The sequence below is a fragment of the Pan troglodytes genome, chromosome 23 (assembly GCF_028858775.2).
Source record: "Pan troglodytes isolate AG18354 chromosome 23, NHGRI_mPanTro3-v2.0_pri, whole genome shotgun sequence".
Taxonomy (NCBI): Eukaryota; Metazoa; Chordata; class Mammalia; order Primates; family Hominidae; genus Pan; species Pan troglodytes.
This window is the reverse complement of record NC_086016.1, coordinates 52,850,417-52,867,779: the sequence shown is the minus strand read 5'-3', so window position 1 is coordinate 52,867,779 and position 17,363 is coordinate 52,850,417. Positions and strand designations below refer to the sequence as shown.

The 17,363-nt window shown below is 57.1% G+C and overlaps 2 protein-coding genes across 8 annotated transcripts in view; both read right to left on the bottom strand.

Annotated features, from left to right (window-relative positions):
* Positions 1-7,218, bottom strand: part of ACR (acrosin) — a 78,130-nt gene extending 70,912 nt beyond the window's left edge. The window contains exons 1-3 of the mRNA XM_016939515.4: positions 2,230-7,218; positions 1,017-1,220; positions 514-797 (exon numbers count right to left, since the gene is read on the bottom strand). Of these exons, the coding sequence (XP_016795004.2) occupies positions 514-797; positions 1,017-1,220; positions 2,230-2,306 (565 nt within the window). The 5' untranslated portion in view covers positions 2,307-7,218. The remainder of the gene's footprint in view (positions 1-513; positions 798-1,016; positions 1,221-2,229) is intronic.
* Positions 7,219-7,314: 96 nt separating this feature from the next.
* The window catches only part of SHANK3 (SH3 and multiple ankyrin repeat domains 3), a 64,281-nt gene continuing 54,232 nt past the window's right edge, over positions 7,315-17,363 (bottom strand). For 3 of the 7 annotated variants that reach the window (XM_054676125.1, XM_054676124.2, XM_063808078.1), the window contains one exon: positions 7,315-9,814. In XM_054676125.1, the coding sequence (XP_054532100.1) occupies positions 9,223-9,814 (592 nt within the window). In that variant the 3' untranslated portion in view covers positions 7,315-9,222. Of the gene's footprint in view, positions 17,107-17,363 lie in introns of all 7 variants that reach the window. The other 4 variants (XM_054676123.1, XR_008541883.1, XM_054676126.2 and 1 more) reach the window with 4 other exon arrangements.

Here is a 17,363-nt window from a genome sequence, read left to right as displayed (position 1 = left end):
GGCTGCTGATGGTGACAAAGACAGCCTGGAAGCAGGAAGGCTGGGCCCTGGAATCACAGGTGTTAGGAAATGGTCAGCTTGGTGACCATCTGATCCAGCCCCTCCATTTACAGATGAGGAAACCAAGGCCCAGAGAGTGGAAGGCACTGTCATACGGCCACATAACCTTATCTGGAGCTCTTCTCCAAAGGCTGTTTCAGGGTTGCTGCTTGTTTCCAGGATCCAGCAGCTTGGGCCCCAGGTGCCAAATACAGACACAGCCTCAACCCCATTCTAAGCAACGATGCGCTCTGCCTGCACCTGCCGTCAGCCCCCCCGTAGACAGCCAGACGAGTCACCCATCACGTGACCTGGCACAGGGGACTGTGGAAGGCCACGGTGATGGCTCTACGTGTAGCGCCCTGAGGAGGATGAAAGCAGCCTGGCTGGGTGTCAACAAGTGACCGCTGCACCTCAAAGACCACCAGGAGAATGGCCAGCAGCGTCCCCCCTTGCAGGTGCTCCCATACTCACCTTTCTCTTCTATATATCCCCAGCCAGCCACCCAGCAGCTCTGGGAGCCTCTGGGGAGGCCTGCCTTAAAGTGGGGCAGGCAGCCCGGCCCAATGAAGCGCCCACACGAAATGGGAGGGGTGATCTTCACGAGGGCAATGTCATTTCCCTCTGTCGCAGAGTTGTATTTTTCATGAATGATGATTTTCTCCACGTATCTCTCTTGCAGAGGCGCCTTTACTGGTTTATTGTTCCCATATGTAATTTCCTTTGCTCCGAAAACCAGTCTCCAGTCATGCACATTACTGTGGGCACAAAGGTAAGCCAGGTCACAACTGGCTGGACAAAAGCCTGGTGACAGCGACCCTCAGGGCCTTCCCCTAGCAAAGGTCTGGACCAGCCCCCGGAGTCTTGCAGCCACTTGACCCAGAGCCCCAGGGAGACGCTGCACAGCATCCCTGGGGAACGCCCCTCTCTGAGAAGAGCCGTTCTGAAGACCTCCCTCAGTGCATCCCTACACGTACTTTTTGCCAGTGAAGCAGTGAGCAGCAGTGAGCACCCATCGTGAATTCAGCAAGCTGCCTCCACATGTGTGGTACCTGTGGCCGTTGTATGTGAAGATCTGGAGGCTGACCATCCAGGGCCAGGCCCCATGCTGTGCAGCCTTCCCGCCGACGATGCGGACACCACCCTGTGGGTTTTGCCTGAACCGTAACCCACAGGGGCCACTGGGGAGAGACCAGAGCACAGTTCAAACCTAGCATGAGCACAGCCTGTCCTTGTAACTCCATAACTGAGGGGAGGCAGGGACATGGGGTTGGGAAAAGTGGGGAAGAGCTTCCGGGTTCTGGGAAAGCAGGGGCAGCCTGCGCTATGTAGGAAGCCGCAGGCTCTAGGAAATGGTTCTGGGGCCACGACTTCTCAGCTCTTGTGGGTGCAGTCACAGATGGAGAAAGAGGAGGCCATAGGAAGCCAGGACAGGCTGTATGGGCCCTGAGGGATGGCCCGTCCCTGGGCAGAACAGGAGGGTAGAGGTGGGGATGCGGGGCCTGGGGACAGAGGGGTGTAATGGCCTGAGGTCTTTATAACCAATCTTGGGTGGGAGACTCAGGGAAGTCAGGTGATGAAGGGGGTCGTTGACAGTGATGGGAGGAGGGATAGCAGCCAGGGGCAGATACTGTGGCCCACAGGTGTAGGGGGCACACTGAGAGCAGTGGAGGTCTAGAGTTGGAGGCTCTGGGAACTGTGTCACGGGTGGGAGGCCACATATAGCTTGGGAGGTGTTGGTATTTCGGGGTACCTTGGAGTGAGAGAGCCTACCGGGGGGTAGGAGTGCAAGCGGTGTGAAGCGATGATATCCTGGGGCTGTTGGGGGCAACCACGGGTTGGGACATCTCAGCTGTCTGTGGGGGGATAAGGGCTCCCAAAATCAGGACTTCATGTCTTCAAGACAGTGGGGTCAGTCCCTGGGGGAGTGGGAGAGGCACAAGGCGCCTGAGGTGCTGAGGGGTCCATCTCTGGAGGAAACCACGAAAGCTGAGGGTCTGGGGGATCCAGGCTGCTGATTCTGGGAGCAGGGGGGGTCCAGGTTAGGGATGTGGGTCACAGGAGCTGTGAGACCCAGGGACTGCTAAGGCCCAAGCCCAGCCTCCTTTTCCCTAGCCCTGGACAGAGGGAGTCGGGGTGGTACCTGCTCCTCAGAAGATCCTTCCCCCACCAAGGTGCTCCGACACTTACTCACACGTGGCGTTATCTTTAGCAACCACGGACACTGCCAAGACCAGCAGAATGGCAGTTGGTAGCATCTCAACCATACTCCTGGCACTGCCTGGCCTGCAAGCCTAGTGACCTCACAAAGTTCCGTGGCTGCCTGGCCAATCAGCAGGGGTGACCCCCACCCCACCCCCAGCAGTCAGGCCAGGTAAGAGCCCCTCGCCTTAACTGGTTTGTGCTGAAGAGACTTCCTGACTTCCTGCATAGGCTCCCCCACCACCAGGATGATGGGGGACTCCTGTGCAGCCCCACTCCCTCTGTCCCAAGGCCAGGATCTCCATTCCCAGTAACTCTTGCGAGGTCCCCACATCACCCAAGGCTCTGGCTTTGTGCAGGTTCAGAGTCTGCCTCTCATGCATGCTGTAACCACTGCAGACTCACAGACTGAGGAGCGGCTCAGCCCTTCAGTGATGAGACAGTGCAACATGTTTGTGGATCAGAGGAGTCAGGGTCAGCAGATTAACTGATCCTTAATTGTTGTTGGGGAAGTTTTCTTTTCCTCTTCCAAGTGAATGCTATCAACACACTTTTCCAAGAGTCATTTTGAATTTTCCTAATTTACAACTGCAAAGCCCACCTTCCTGTCCGTTGCTGAATATCACAAGGTCTCCTATTATCCTGAATGTCTCCAGATCGGCTTTCTGTGACTGAGGTGGAGCAAGGTGTTTTCTCCTATACTTGAATGTCAAGAGTTTTCATACAGCTACCTGAATATCATGAAGCATCATTTTTCCCATCTGATCGTCAGGAACTAGCATCTCACCTACCAGAGTGTGACAAATGCTTATTGCAAACACCTGAATGTTAAAACATTTCCCATCGCCTGCAAGTGTCAGGAGGTCACACTCTTACCTACCTGCATGAGGGCAGCCTTACCTCTTCTACCTGAATGTAAGATCTCAACCAGCCCGAGGGTCAATAGGTTGCACATCATCTAAGTGGGTGTCAGAAGGTCCCATGCCTCCAACCTGAGTGTCAGGACATCTCATCTCCTATTCCTGAGTGTTGAGTTTTCAGATTATCAGATGATCTTGATTTATCTATTTTCTCTAACTGAATGTCGTACTTATGACATCCTCAAATGAATGTTCAATAGGTCTCGTATATCTTACCCAGTATCAGGGAGTGATCACCTCCTTCTTTGAAAGAAATAACAACTCTGTTTTTCCACTTCAATGCCAGAGGTCCTCATTGCCTCCACCTACAGGTTAAGAATTCTCACCTCCACCACCCAAGTGTCACCCTGTCGCACTTTCTCTACCTGAAAATCAAGAGGTCTTACATCTTCTAGCTGAATGTCAAGAGGTTGTATTTTACCTATATGAATGTTCTGAAGTCTCCACCGGTATACCAGAGTGTTGGGAGATCTCATTGCCCCCATCTGGGTGCCAGGGCATGTCCTACCCTCTACTTGAATATAGTCTCATATCCCTGTCTAAATGGCATGGAGCTTTCATCTCCTCTGCTAGAGTATCATGAGATCTCCTCTATTCTGGGTGTCCAAAGTTCTCATCTCAACCCCCTGAGGTCTGGAGGTATTCTCACCTCTTCCTGGTTGTCTGGAGGTCTCATCTCCCTTACCTGAGAGTCACGAAACCTCCTATCTCCTATATGCCCTATCTAAGTCATGACACTTTATCTCCTCCGAGTGTCAGGAGATTTTTCTACCTTTATGTCAGGTAGCCCCACTTCCTCTAGCTGAAGGGCATACAAGTTCTATTTCGTGACTTGAATGTGAATAGGTTTCAGCTGCACTACTGAGTGTCAGCAGACCTCACTTATTTTAACTGAGCATCAAGTTGTGTCTCATAAATAACCAGGAAAAGACTTTGGAAATATAGTTCAAGAAATGGCAAGAAGAATTGAAGAAGTGGGCCCAAGTGCAGAGGCTCATGCCTGTAAATCCAGCACTTTGAGAGGGTGAGGCAGGCAGATCACTTGAGCTCAGGAGTCCCAGACCAGCCTGGGCAACACGGCAAAACCCCGTCTCTACAAAAAATACAAAAATTAGCCAGGTGCAGTGGCACCTGCATCCCAGCTACTCAGGAAGCTGAGGCAGGAGAATCATTTGAACCCGGAAGGCAGAAGTTGCAGTGAGCCGAGATCGCACCATTGCACTCAAGCTTGGGCAATGGGAGTGAAACCCTGTCTCAAAAAAAAAGAAGAAGATTAAAGTTCTGACTGTTAAAGAAAATATTATTCAGGTGTTTTTAATAGATAGCACCTATTTCTTTACAAATATTTAGGAGGTATCAATAAAAAAGTCTGAAGACCCAATGTCAGTGTCTAGATTCCAGAAGACCATTATGGTTTGACTCTGCAAAGCTTACCCACTTCTGATTCTAGAAGGGGCTGCCAGTCATCGTGCCTGCCCCTGGCTATAGTGATGGTTGCAGGAAAAGTACCTGGCCCGGCCCATTTAATTTTGTCATTTAATCTAATGGAAGCAACAAACATCTCAACTCAGAGTGACTTTGTCTGACCTTCTTCATGCTGTTCCAAGAGCGAAGGAGAAATGGGTGACAGGTCTGGGGCCAGAGGGTGGGGTCCCATCCGAGGGCATGGCTCAGGCTGAGGCAGAGTGCTCAGCACAGGGGGCAGGATGGGGGCTCCCCATCTCCCCCTCAAACTCCTCCCTGTTCTCTGCTTCCACCCTGACCCCCAGGCACCCCTCCAGCTCATCCCAGCCATTCTCGCTGCTCCTGCTCACCCCAACCACCCGCTGCCTTCGCCAGCCGTGCCCACTTCTGTCCCCATGCCTTATTTACCTGGGCAATCCAACTCCCACCCTAGTTTTTCTCACCCTGAGCTTCAATCCCTTCCAGCCCCCAATCCCCTACTTTTCCATTCCTGTCCCCACCACCCTCTGTGAGGAGCAGAAAACTTATCCATCCATCCTCAATGTCCAGCCAGCCAGGAAGGCAAGAAGATCCCAGAGGGAGTAAGAATGGTTGACGCAGTGAAACCTTGAGGGCCGAAAAGGGGTAGGTTTCAGGTCTTCACCCAGGGGAAGCAGGTGCCTCAGGGGTGGTTTAAGCAAACAGGTGAGGGTCTGGGTGGCGCCATGGAGAAGGACGAAGGCCCTTTGAGGCTATGGATGATGACAGCTTGAAAACCAGCCTCAGGCTGGGCAAGGTGGCCCACACCTGTCATCGAAGCACTTTGGAAGGCTAAGGAGGGTGGAGTTCTAGACCAGCCTGGGCAGCAAAATGAGGCCCCCATCTCATAAAAAATTTAAAAAAAAAATTAGTCAGGTGTGATGGCCCACGCTTGTAGTCCCAGCTACTTGGGAGGCTGAGGCAGGAGGATCGCTCAATTCCAGGAGGTTGAGGCTACAGTGAGCCACGATCATGCCCCTGCACTCCAGCCTGGGTGACAGGGTGAGACCTTGTCTCAAAACAAAACAAAAGCAGCCTCCATGTCCTGGCCCTGCCCCAAAGTTGTCCACAGGTCTTGGGAGTGGCTGGGGGGTGCCAGCCCACAGGAAGAGCAGAGGCCACACAATTTCAAATTTTCAACATTTCCTAATCCTCATCTTATTTTCAGATTAGAAACTGAGGCCATCATAAGGAAAGGGCTGCACGGGAAGTCAAGGAGGGGGGCCCTGCAAGGGTCTGAGTGTGGGAGCAGGGGGCCCCTGACTCGCTCTGGGCCTGAGTGTGTGGCATCGGGAGGGTGGGTCTCCCTGTGCTGCACATGGAGCCCTGGGCCTCTGTGGGGACTCGGAGTCTGGGGCTAGTGGCACTTCTCCACGGTGCCACCGGCCCCACCCCTGGCTAGGGTTAACCACAGAGCCGAGGTATGCAATTGTCATTCTGTCATATTCACACGCCTCCTCAACCCAGTGTGTCCAGGCTCTGAAACCACTGCCCCTCCTGTAAGCAACCCTCCCCACCGGGGATGTCACATCTCTGCAGCCCCTGGCCTCAGTGCTGGGTCCTGTGCCCTCTACTTTCTCACGGCTCCCTCTTGATTGCCTTTGCCCACTTGCCTTACTGTTTGCCCTTCAAGACATAGCTCACCACCTCCTTCCACTCAGCGAGGGGTCTCTGTCCCTCCTGTTGGCTGGCCACCCCCACCAGGTGCCACCCAGGACGTGTCTTTTTTGCCACATTATCGGCTGCTCACATGACTGCCTGTGCGCTCCTGAAGGACAATGTCTTGTCTCTGGTGCTCAGGGTGGGAGCACCTGGGCAGACAACCCAAGGTGAGAAGCACCAACTTGCTCTAATTTGAGATAGCACCAGGGCCGTGCAGATGCACAGCCTAACACCTAACTGGGACTCCAGGGAGGGTGGGTCAGAGAAAACGTCCTGGAAGACAGGATCCAGAGATCAGCCTCCAGGCTATGTATGCTTGATGCAGGCAAACGATGGGTGATCCAGGCAGAAGGAGGAGGGCATGTGTGAGACAGAGCCCTGAAGCGTCATAGCGGCTCAGGGATTGCAGGAGGTGGAGGGAGACTGGCGAGCAGCATGTGTGCATGGGGAGGGAGCAGGGGATGCTGGCAGGGCCACGGCAGCACTGGCTGGGCTGGACTGGCTCACGGGGTCCATCCATCAGCTGCATTTACAGACAGGCTGGTGTTTGTGAGCAGAGGGCAGAAATGGAAACAGAAAACCAGTGAATCAGCAGGGAAGGAGTGAGGGCTAAATCTGGTCTGCAGCCGTGGGGTGGGACAGTTGCAAGAGATGTGAGCGGGTTCCAAGACAGGAGCAGCAGAATTTAAAAGCAACCGGACGCTGGCGGGAGCAAGTCTTAAACCCTAGGCTTAAAACCTGGCAGGGGTCATGGAGGACAAGTGGCCTCCAGCTTAGGAGGTGCTACTCAGTGGGTTGGTGAACAGAGAAAAGCCTTCGGTGCAGAAGGCATGGGCTGAGTTCCAGCAGACTCGGAGAAGATGCTGGAAGATGCCAGGTGCCTAGGCATGGAGGTCAAAGATAGGGATCTAGGAGTCACCCGTGCATGTGGTCCAGGCTGAGGAGGTTTGTGTGGCTGGTATGAGGGACAGACACAAATATCCCCTCAAGCAGGCAACTGAGCCATGGCTTCATTTCTTATAAATTTATTACATAATAATATTATAATAATTATTATCAATAATAATAATATAAGAAACATAGATCTCTGTGGGGCGTATCACAACGTCAGGGTCAGGAGGCCTCAGGACTGGAGCAGGGGGTGAAAACCCCCAGATGGAACTCCATACAAAAGGAGGTGAAGCGGAACTGACCCTGTAAAGTTAAAAACCCAAATTGAACGGAACCAAAACCCACAGGTGAGTGTGAGACCGAGTGTGTATGTGGCAGTCTGTTACAGTGACTGCTGCTGTGTGACCTGGACTGTTGGCGGAAGGGTGAGTGGGTGTGACTCTGTGCCCAGGGAGTGGGGCCGGTGGGCCAGGGCGGGGCGGGCAGGCACAGACCGGCGTGCCAGGCCCCTGGGTTGTGAAAACTTCTGTTTTCTTTTTTTTTTTTTTTTATTAAAAAAAGCTAGAAATATAAACAGAAACTTGTGAGTGACGTGGATGGAGCTTAGTCCAGACTCCAAACCCTAGGTTTAAAAACGTCCCAGGGCCCCCCACCCCACAGGCCATCGCTGAGTGTGAGGAGTCACAGTGTGGGGGGCTGGGCACCCTCGAGGGTCTTTGACTCTCCCCAGGGCCTGTGGTGAACTGACTCTAGGGGTCCCCCTATGATGCCCTCAGAAGCCCAAGGTGGGGGCGCTGCCTCCAAGGGGCCCTTGGGGCCTCCCCAAGCAGCAGGGATTCACCAGGGAACCCCGCTCAGGCTGGGTGAGGCTCTGGAAGGACAGGCTGGGCAAACAGCTGGACCCAGGGTGCAGGATGGCCTCTGACTTTCTTTGGAAGAGGAGACAGGGTGCTCTCACAGGCACACCCCATGCATGCACACTGTGCACGCCTCCACGGCCCCGCGCTAGTCCAGAGCGGCCCCTGGTGGCCACTCAGTAATCAGGCACACACATGGCTCCCACGTGCTCAGACGCACCCAGTTTCACCCACACACATAAAGGGCAGGACAGGAGACTTTGGGGTCCAAGGCAGGGAGGCTTCTCTGCTGTAGTTGCCCAAGAGCATGGGGACCAAGCTAGCCCCCTCCTTGGGGAGAGACCCTGTGAGGAAGATGGCTGCGGTGGAGCGGCAGGGCCCTGCCCTCATCCCCCCCCCCCCCCGGCCGATGGTCTCCCAGGCCGGCTGGTCCCGCGGGTGCACAGCAGGACCCGCGGCCTGCCGCCCCTCCCACCACGAGCAGCACCTGAAGGGTCGGTGGGGCACACTAGAGCTCAGCGAGGGGAGGGGCCGAGCTGGGGCCCCAGGGCGGGGCCACTAGGGCCCTGGCCAACCCCAGACCAGCTGGAGCGTCCCCTGCCCCGTTGTGGGGTGGCAGTGGCAGTGAGGGGCCGGAGATGGAAGACTGGGCAGCTGCAGTGGGACCAGTGGAAGTAGAAGGGAGGGGAGAGGAAACTATTACGGACAGAGATATTTGTTCCTTTTCTCGTTCCAAATATAGAGTGGATTAAAATATGCAAAACAGGGGGGCTCCTTGGCCCCCATCGAGAATCCCAATGTCTCCCCCCTCCCCCCGAGTCACCAAGGCGGGTCCTGACCTCGCATGCTGGACTAGGTTCCCCCTCTGGGAGAATGGCCACCAGGAGCTGCGAAGGAGGTGGTCACGCTAGAGCACCCCACCCCCGGCACCTCCCGCCCCAGCCTCCCTGGTCCACGCCCTTCCTGACTGTGTGCTGGGTGGGCTGGGCGGCCGGTGAGGGCACTAAGCAATGTACAGGGCGAGTCTCCGAGCAACAGCAAACAGGACGATTCATGCAACATTCCTGGCCCGGGCGCCGTCGTAAGGGGCAGGCCGAGCCCGCGGCCCGGGGTGGGGGTGGGGGGCCCTGCCGGCAGGGCACGGCCGGGGCGGGAGTGGGGGTGGGGCGTCAGCTGCCGTCCAGCTGCCTGAGCGCGCGCTCGATGTTCATGCGGTGGCCCACGCGCGTGACGCCCAGCTCCACGAAGTCGTCCTTGGTAAGCGCGGGTAGGTGCGCGCCTTCTATCTCATGGTCCTCGAAGCGGTCGCGGTGCTCGCCTAGGTGGATGCTCTCCAGCCAGTCGCCCACGTCGAACTTGCTCCAGAGCTGCAGCGGCTTCTGCTGGAAGGGTCGGCGTGGGCCGGGGGCGCCAGGGCCAGGGCCGGACGCGGGCGAGGGCAGCGGCGACGGCGAGGGGGAGCGACTGCGCGCGCTCACGCTGCGCACCACGAAGCGCACCTCCTTGGGCTCGTGCGGGATGGAGAGGCTGGACGACTTGAGGATGGTGGGGGGCGTGAGGCCGAAGGGCCGCCCTGCGCCCCCCGCGCCCGCCCCCAGCCCCTCCACCCGCTCCAGCGACGCGGGCTTCACCGGGCTCGGGGCGCGTCTCGCCACGGGGTAGCGGCCACTGGGCCTCACCGAGTACGAGGCCCCGCCGCCCGGGCCCCCGGGGCTGCGCTGCGCTGAAATGGAGCTCAGCTCACCGAGGCTGCTGAAGAGCCTGCGGAGGGAGAGGGGTCAGCGCCAGGTGAGGGGCGCACAGCCAAGGGGGGACGGGCGGAGGGGAGCGGGCAGGGTCCAGGAGGAAACGGGCTGGGGCTGGCGGGAGTAGCCCGGCCAGAGGAAGAAATAAAGGGTGGGATCCTACGGTTACCCTGGCCCTTTTCTTTGGCCCCTGGGACCAGAGCCAGCGACTGGCTGGAATATGAGGAATGACTGGTGGCCCCCTCCACTCCATCCAGGCTCCAAGTGCAGCCCAACCAAAGAAAAGACAGCCTCTCATGGCAAAGGGCTGGCTTCTCCCTCCTGCCAGCCTCCGACACCGGCTCTGGGCATGGCGGGATCCACAGATACTCGGGACGGTGAGACTTGGGCAGTACCCTTCACCGCCCACCCCCCACACAGCTCTGCTCTCATGAGAAGACCCAGGGGATCCTGGGCAGGTTCCAGGGACAGCTGAGTCGTGATAAAGGCTGGCAGCAGCATGAGGTTGAACAGGTCCGTGACACAGGAGACAGACACTAGGCAGGGCTCGTACCCGTATGGAGCAGCAGCACATGCAGGGCAGGTGTGAGGCCGTGCACACCCACAACACAAAGGCAGCCTCCTGCACAGACAGCACACAACAGCAGCAACGGTGCCCACACGCGTTACAGACATGCTGCAGTGGCAGCAGCACACACACGCAGACACGCAACACGCACACATGCACGCACGCACACACACAAGAACCGATGGCAGCTCACTTCCCAGCCTCACCTGACAGGACCCTAGAGCTCTAGCCCCTCCTTGGCTCTGCCGTGGTGGGAGGCCTACCTGGGGTGATAGCTCCAGAGAAAAACCCACTCCCATGTCCTCCCATTCCCATCCCTTTCCCCACTGTGTCAGGGGAAGCCTCAAGGGGCTGTCAGTGGCACCAGAGCCTCTCACAGCCACGCAGAGCAGAGACCCAGGCAGACAGGCACAGCGTGTGGACGGCAAGAGGCATGGGATGGGCATGCTCACTTACACAGCCGGCGCTCGGGACCACGGCGCAGCTCGACAGAGCAGCCACATGCAGATGGGCAGGAGAGAGCAATGAGAGAGAGAGTTAGCCGGCCAGGCCCACGCGACCCACAGCTGCAACCACACAATGGGCAGCCAGGTGTGGAGGGAGGAACTCAGGTGCAGAGGGCCCAGCTGCTGTGGGAGGGACAAAGCTGGAGCTGCTGGTGGAGGAGAGGCGCCTGTGCGAGAGTCTCCAAGTGCAGGTGAACCACAAGCGTGGCTGCAGGGCTCGGCAGGTGCCTGGCCGCCTGGGGGTGCTGAGCCCCTGACATCCTCTTTGGCCGGGCCCCTCTCCAGTGGCCCTCCCACCCCCTCTCCCTGCCCCTGCCCAGGCTGAGTCCCCCACCCCAACCTCTGTGCTGTCCTCACCACACAGCATCACCAGTGCCTGCCCCACACACGCATGGGGCTCCCCTTAAAGCAGGTTTCGTCTTTTGTCTCCCGCCTGTGAGAGGTCAGCCCTCTGTGGAGATCTGAGCTCTGTCTCTCCCATGGGACCTCATTTCTGTCCTCTCCTCAGCCTCTGTCCCTACTGCCTCCTCCCAGCTGCTCAGATCCAGAGCAGAACTTCCTGAAGAGGCCCCACTGTGCCCCCAAACAGAAAGGGGCTTCAAGAACACCTGAGGTGGGCCTCAGCACAGGCACCAACCACCAGAATAAGCTGTCTTTGCTCCCACTGGACCTGGCCTCCATGGATCCACCTGCACGGTGGGGCAAAGTGGGGAGGCAGCCAGGGTTGAGGGGACTCCCAAGGGGAGGTGCCAGGTGGTGTTGGGTCGGGGGGTCCCCTGGGGGTGGGTGCCCAGGTGGTGGTGACTGCTGGAGGGGCTTGCCAGAGGAGACTCCCAGAGAATCACTCAGAGGGACCTGACTGTGGACACCCAGAGAGGAGCAGGACCAGGAATATGCACCTGGCCTCCACCCACCAGCCCCAACAAAGTGGCCCTGGCCTGGGGACCTGTATCACAGGATGGACACCTAACCTGGCCCTGCCCCGGGGACCTGTATCACAGGATGGACACCTACCCTGGCCCTGCCCCTGCCCCAAGGCTTAGCTTTCAGTGGAGTTGTGATGGCAGGTGTACCTGGAGTCTCAGGTGTGACTGAAGCACACTGATGAGTTGCAGGACCACAGCAGTGAAGGCAGAGGCACAGGGCAGGCGCGGGCAGCGCAGCCAGGAGGCTCGGCCGGAGCCCAGAGCAGGGTCTGGGCTCCAGGAGGTCCGAGCTGGGCAGAGCAGAGTTGTGCCTGTCTGGGTAGTACTGGCAGGGGCTGAGCTGGAGACCTGGGCAGAGGGCAGGCTGGCTCCAGAGGCACCCACGGAGCCAGGGGCCCGAGGGCAAGAGATGTGAGGAGAGCCATTCACATTGCTCCCGCCTCCCAGAGCATGCTGGAGATGTCAGGAGGCCAAGAGAAAATGCCCAAGGAAGGCTGTGCCTGCCAAAGGCCCCAGGGCACAGGAGGGAGGGGCCTGGGGTCACCCATGGCCCAGGTGTCTGCTTCTCCTCTTTCTCTCGGGGAAGAGGGTACTGCCCACACCATCCCCAGGGCACAAACCCGAGCAGTGTCCATGTCTGACTTCCATGTTTCCATGGCCTCTCTGCACACCCACTGTCACTCTCAGCCGTCTGGCCACCTCCCTGGCCAGGCTCTGGCCGCCAAATAGCCACATCACAGCACCTGCCAGCCTCCCAAAGAGCTTCTGGGCCACCCACCCTCTAACACATGATACTTCACCAGGCACCATCACCCACCAACACCTCCAGCAGCCACCCTGAAGAGGCTGAGTCCAGATCACGCTGAGGCCCCCACGGCCCCACGTCTTTCCACCTACATTTGAATCCTGCACCGTCTCACTGTTTCCCAGTGACTCTCAGCCAGTGAGAGAGGTCTGGCCTTGCCACACCCTCCCCACTCCGCCCTCTGCCCCACAGTTGCCCAGGCAGTCAGCAAGACCCCGCTGCTGACCTGTTCATGTTTCCCTTCGAGACATTCTTTCCCAGGCCTCTTCCTTCCTAGATGGATTTTCGGAGAGCTCCCCTCTTAGTTTGCAGTTTCTCCTGGGCAACATTATCCACTCACACCCTTTGCTATGGCCAGTGTGCCCAGGAATGCTACGTGTGAGACCCAGACAGCCTCTGATGAGTCCAACACCTCTACTGGGGTATCCACACATGTCCCTCCATCCCCAACTCAGTGAACGGCACCCTGTCATTGCCACACACAGAGCCTGGGAGCCACCATCAGCTCTTCTTTTTACCCTACAGCCAATGGCTAACTCCTAATATCAACCCAGACCTTCTCTTTACCCCTTGCCATTTCTGGATCCAGACCGTTCATGGTCTCAGGCCCTTCACCCCACTTCTTACCGGTTCTCCTTGCCTCCTGGTACCTAGCACAAAGCCAGGAATACGAGATGCACTAACAAAATGCAAAAATAGTATGTATGACATGTCCCTGCCAGGCGTGCCCAACTCAGTCAGCCCACTGGGGCCAACAGGCAGGAAAATGTCCACACTCGGGCCCTGGATACTGCCTCGGGCCTTCTGCCACTGCACTCACGTGGGGCCGGTCTAGGCCTGTGGCCTTTTGCAAACTAGGGGCCTCATTAAGGGAACTAATTCTCAGAGGAGCACAAAACCAGACATGGGCTCGGAAGCTTCCAGTGCATCCTCTGCGGTAACACGTCTTGCTCCTCAGCACCCCGCCTGTTCCCAGCTCCAGCTCTGATGGGCCCCAGTGTCCTATGACCCCTCCTCTGTACCTCCTTCCTACTCCCCGAACAGGGTTCAGGGATCCTGGGAACACACCTGCCCCAGCTGCATGTGGCCTGCAGGGGCCCCCACTGGCAGGTATGTGACACAGTCTGGGTTTCAAAAGAGCAGGCCCTGCTGGCCTTGGCCCTGCTTACCAGTGTGATCCACCAAGCACAGAGTGCTTTGTCCAGAGCCCTGACAAATATATTAGCAGGCAGGGTCTGCAGCAGGCCACCAGGGCAGGGCTTCTTGACCATTTTGAGGAACGTGGGTCTCCTGGGAGATCTAGGAACTGACTCTAACAGGTCTGGAGACCATGGCACACAGTGCCCTCCTCCACCCAAGCTTGTCAAAGGCACCAGAACTACTGCAGCAAAGAACCTCTTTTTGTGTTTCCAAAGCTACTTTGCCATGAACTTTACCTACAAAACCAGATGTGAGAGTCCCATGTAAAGCTAAGTGCCAAGGCAGATGTGAGCCTTACTATGGACCTCAGACCCCACATGGGATTCAGATCCGAGCACGAGGCCTGGAAGACAAATGGAGTTTAGAGCCAGGTGTGAAGCCAGGGTCTCAGAGACAAGTGAGAGCCTCAGACAGACGGGGTGCCTGTGGCCAGTTGTGGGGCTCGGAGTCAGGTCTGAATCATGCCCAAATGCAGCCTCAGAGTCAGGTGTGGGGCCCAGAGACCGAGGAGGGGCTCTGGGCAGATGGTCTGTCCGGCAGAGCTAGACTTGGAGCTGGGAGCACAGAGCAGGTGGACAATCTGGGATCGAGGATTCAAAAGGCCGAAGGTCCTGGACCTTCCAGAGGCAGCATGAGAGTGCCACATCCTGCAGGTTCCCCTGAAAATCAAAGGTGGCCCCAGAGCTCATCATTTTTCCACAGGTTACCGAGCTTTGGTTCCATGACATACAAGACAGCTTAACTCGTCCAGAAAGCTCTCAGGCCACAGAACACCTTGTGGCTAAAGCACATCAGGAATGAGCCATCTCTGGAGAAGGTGGGTAGGCATTCCCTTTCTCATGGTGTCAGTCAGGGAGGAGAAGGATGGGCCTGGGAGACAAACACTGTGGAACACAAGGGGCTGGAGACACAGCTCAGGGTATGGCCCTGAGGGTGACCTAGCGCCTCTGCCAGGACTGGCCCTGGGAAGGAAGCAGCCATACCTGGATGTCAGAACCTCCCACACTTTAGACAGTTCCACCAGCAGTTTTATCCCTAAGTGAGCAGTGAGTACCGGACTCCAGCCATTAGGGGCTGCAGGACAAGAGCTGACAACAGCCACGGTGGGCACACAAAGGACCAGATCTCAAACAGGACTGGACTCAGACATCACCAAGTGTCCTGTGCTCCGCTCCGCTGCCTGCAGCCAGAAGCACCGGAAGTTAAGGGCCCAGGGTGGGCAGGGGCCCCTCCAGATGGCTGTAGTTCAGCCCAGGTCTGAGGGCGAGAAGGAGCGCAAGAGGGTGAAAGGAAGAGTGAGCTGGAACAGAAGGTAACACAGAGGCAAACTGAGAAGGAAAAGCAGGCCCGGGTAGGCCACTCAGGTGGCACCAGGTGCTACTTATGACAAACATGACCAGTAAACAGAGGGGGTGAGTCTGTGCCATGCACACACCTGCCACTTCTGTGGAGGGGCGTTACTGCGCAAAAGCCCATTGTGTGTCATCAGAAGGGGCTTAACAACAGCGGCCCTCGATTACGGCAGCCAGAGAGCAGGGCTCGTGGTCAGGCAGACCACCGTTTTCTGTCTGCAAGGAAACTCTCTGGTACCTCAGTTTCATTGTCTGGAACATGAGGATTCTGTTAGGGTCCGTCTAACAGAACGGTGTGAAGACAAACTGATACGGCAGGACCGTCTCCAGTGCTGCATCCAACAGGCTTGTTTTCCCACAAAGGACTCTAAGACCTCACCTAGGTGTCGTCAGTGACAGCAAAGACAATGGCAGCCCACACCAGTGAGGGGTCCACAGGCCCCAGCCCTGGGCCTACCGGGTGCTTCACAGGTGATGCCGTGTGCAGCCTCGCGATAGTCTGTGCAGTTGGCTCGCTGTAAATACACTTCACAGGGGAGGGATACAGCACTAAGCTGTGACCTCCTGAGCACCGACATCAGGGCCCTCTGATGGCTCCAAGCCAATGACCGGCAAGGAAGTGAGTTGCTGATGCCAGTGGGGGCCGTGTCACAGAACATTGGTTGCTACAGGCTGTCCAGCATCTACTTACTCAAGGGACAGCACTGGACTTCCATCTGGAGAGCCCCCTCCCCTCACTCTCAGCACCTGCTTGCTAGGTGGGCGGACCCATCCCCCTGGTTCCTGGGAGAACAGAGGACTCAAGCTTGGCCGATGACAGCCCTATGTCCCCAGACCCCAGTGATCAGTCAGGGAAAAGCAGAGGACCCACATGAACCCAATCAGAGATCAGAATTTTGCAGAAACTACTGAGTAAAAGAACAGACATCACGTAAGGGTCAGGGCTGCTGGTCCTGTCCTTCCCCATCCCACATCTGAGAAAGAAAAACAAACAGGGTCCTGGTGAAAGCCAGAGCCAAGGGCTGAGAGAACCATACCCTGATCAAGACAGAATGCTAAAGAGCACTGTGGGAGGATGAACTCAGAGAAGGGGAAGTGCCAGAGGTTCCGGCTGAGGAATCCCCTGACCCTGCCCTGCAACTGCTGCAGCTGCCTCACAGGAGAGGACAGAGCCAATGACGAGACCTGGGCCCACCTGAGCCCGACCATGGGGGATCGACATCTGATGAGTCTGAACGCTGAGTAAGTCCTTCTGTGGGTTTTTGTCCTAAGCCACCTCCCTAGATCTCAAATCACAAAACACAGCATTTGCATTTTGCTTTGTTCTTTCATCCATTTAAGAAATGTTTATTGAGGGCCCGAACCAGGCCAGGCACTGTGCTATGCACTTTTTAAAATGGCTTTGATTTTCATCAAGACCAAGAGGCAGAGAGGAGCGGAGGGAGAAGCAGAGAGGGAAGATGGGGGCTGGTCAGGTGTGGGTCAGGAGACCCCAGCCTCAGGGGTCTGGTCCTGTACAGAGCCCTAGGACCAGGCTGCTCACTCTGATTATAACACCCATTCTACGGGCACCTTCAACACTGCACTGCTGGGAAGAGGGCTTTCCAGTTTGGCTGAGAGTTGGAAAAGGCTAAAAGGGGAGAGGACCCCAGAGCAATTCCCCAGGATGACAGGAGCTGGAGGCAGCATCCCGGGACCTTAGGAGAGGCCTCATGAGCTTCCCAAGCTCCTACCTGTCTTTTGAATCCTGAACTAAAGAAGGTAGAATGGCCAGGCCTTGGTAAGACCTGCAAAGTCCTTAAGTTCTGAACACGTTGCTACGCTGTGAACTCTGTCCTCCAAGGCTGACAGTACGGGGCCCACTAGATTGGTCTTCCAGGCAGCAAGAAGGAGGAGTCAAGAGGTGGCATCCACATACCACCCCCCTAGACCCAAAGAGGAGAGGGGAGACCTAGGGGCACAGAAGGCAAAAGCAGCTTTAAAAAGGCAGACAAGGGGGTGGGTGGGGGATGACCAGCTCTGCCGCCAGCATCCATGCAGCCCATGGGCCTGAAGGGCTCCTCTTTGGAAGGAGCCTTGGGAGTCGGGTCCTCAAGGAAAGACCTATGGGATCAACCCAGGGCTCTGGCAGCTGTGACAGCCTCAGCAGCAAGCCAGGCCCCTGCTCAGATCCCTCTGGGCAGGGGCAGGACAGACGGGGAAGTGGTG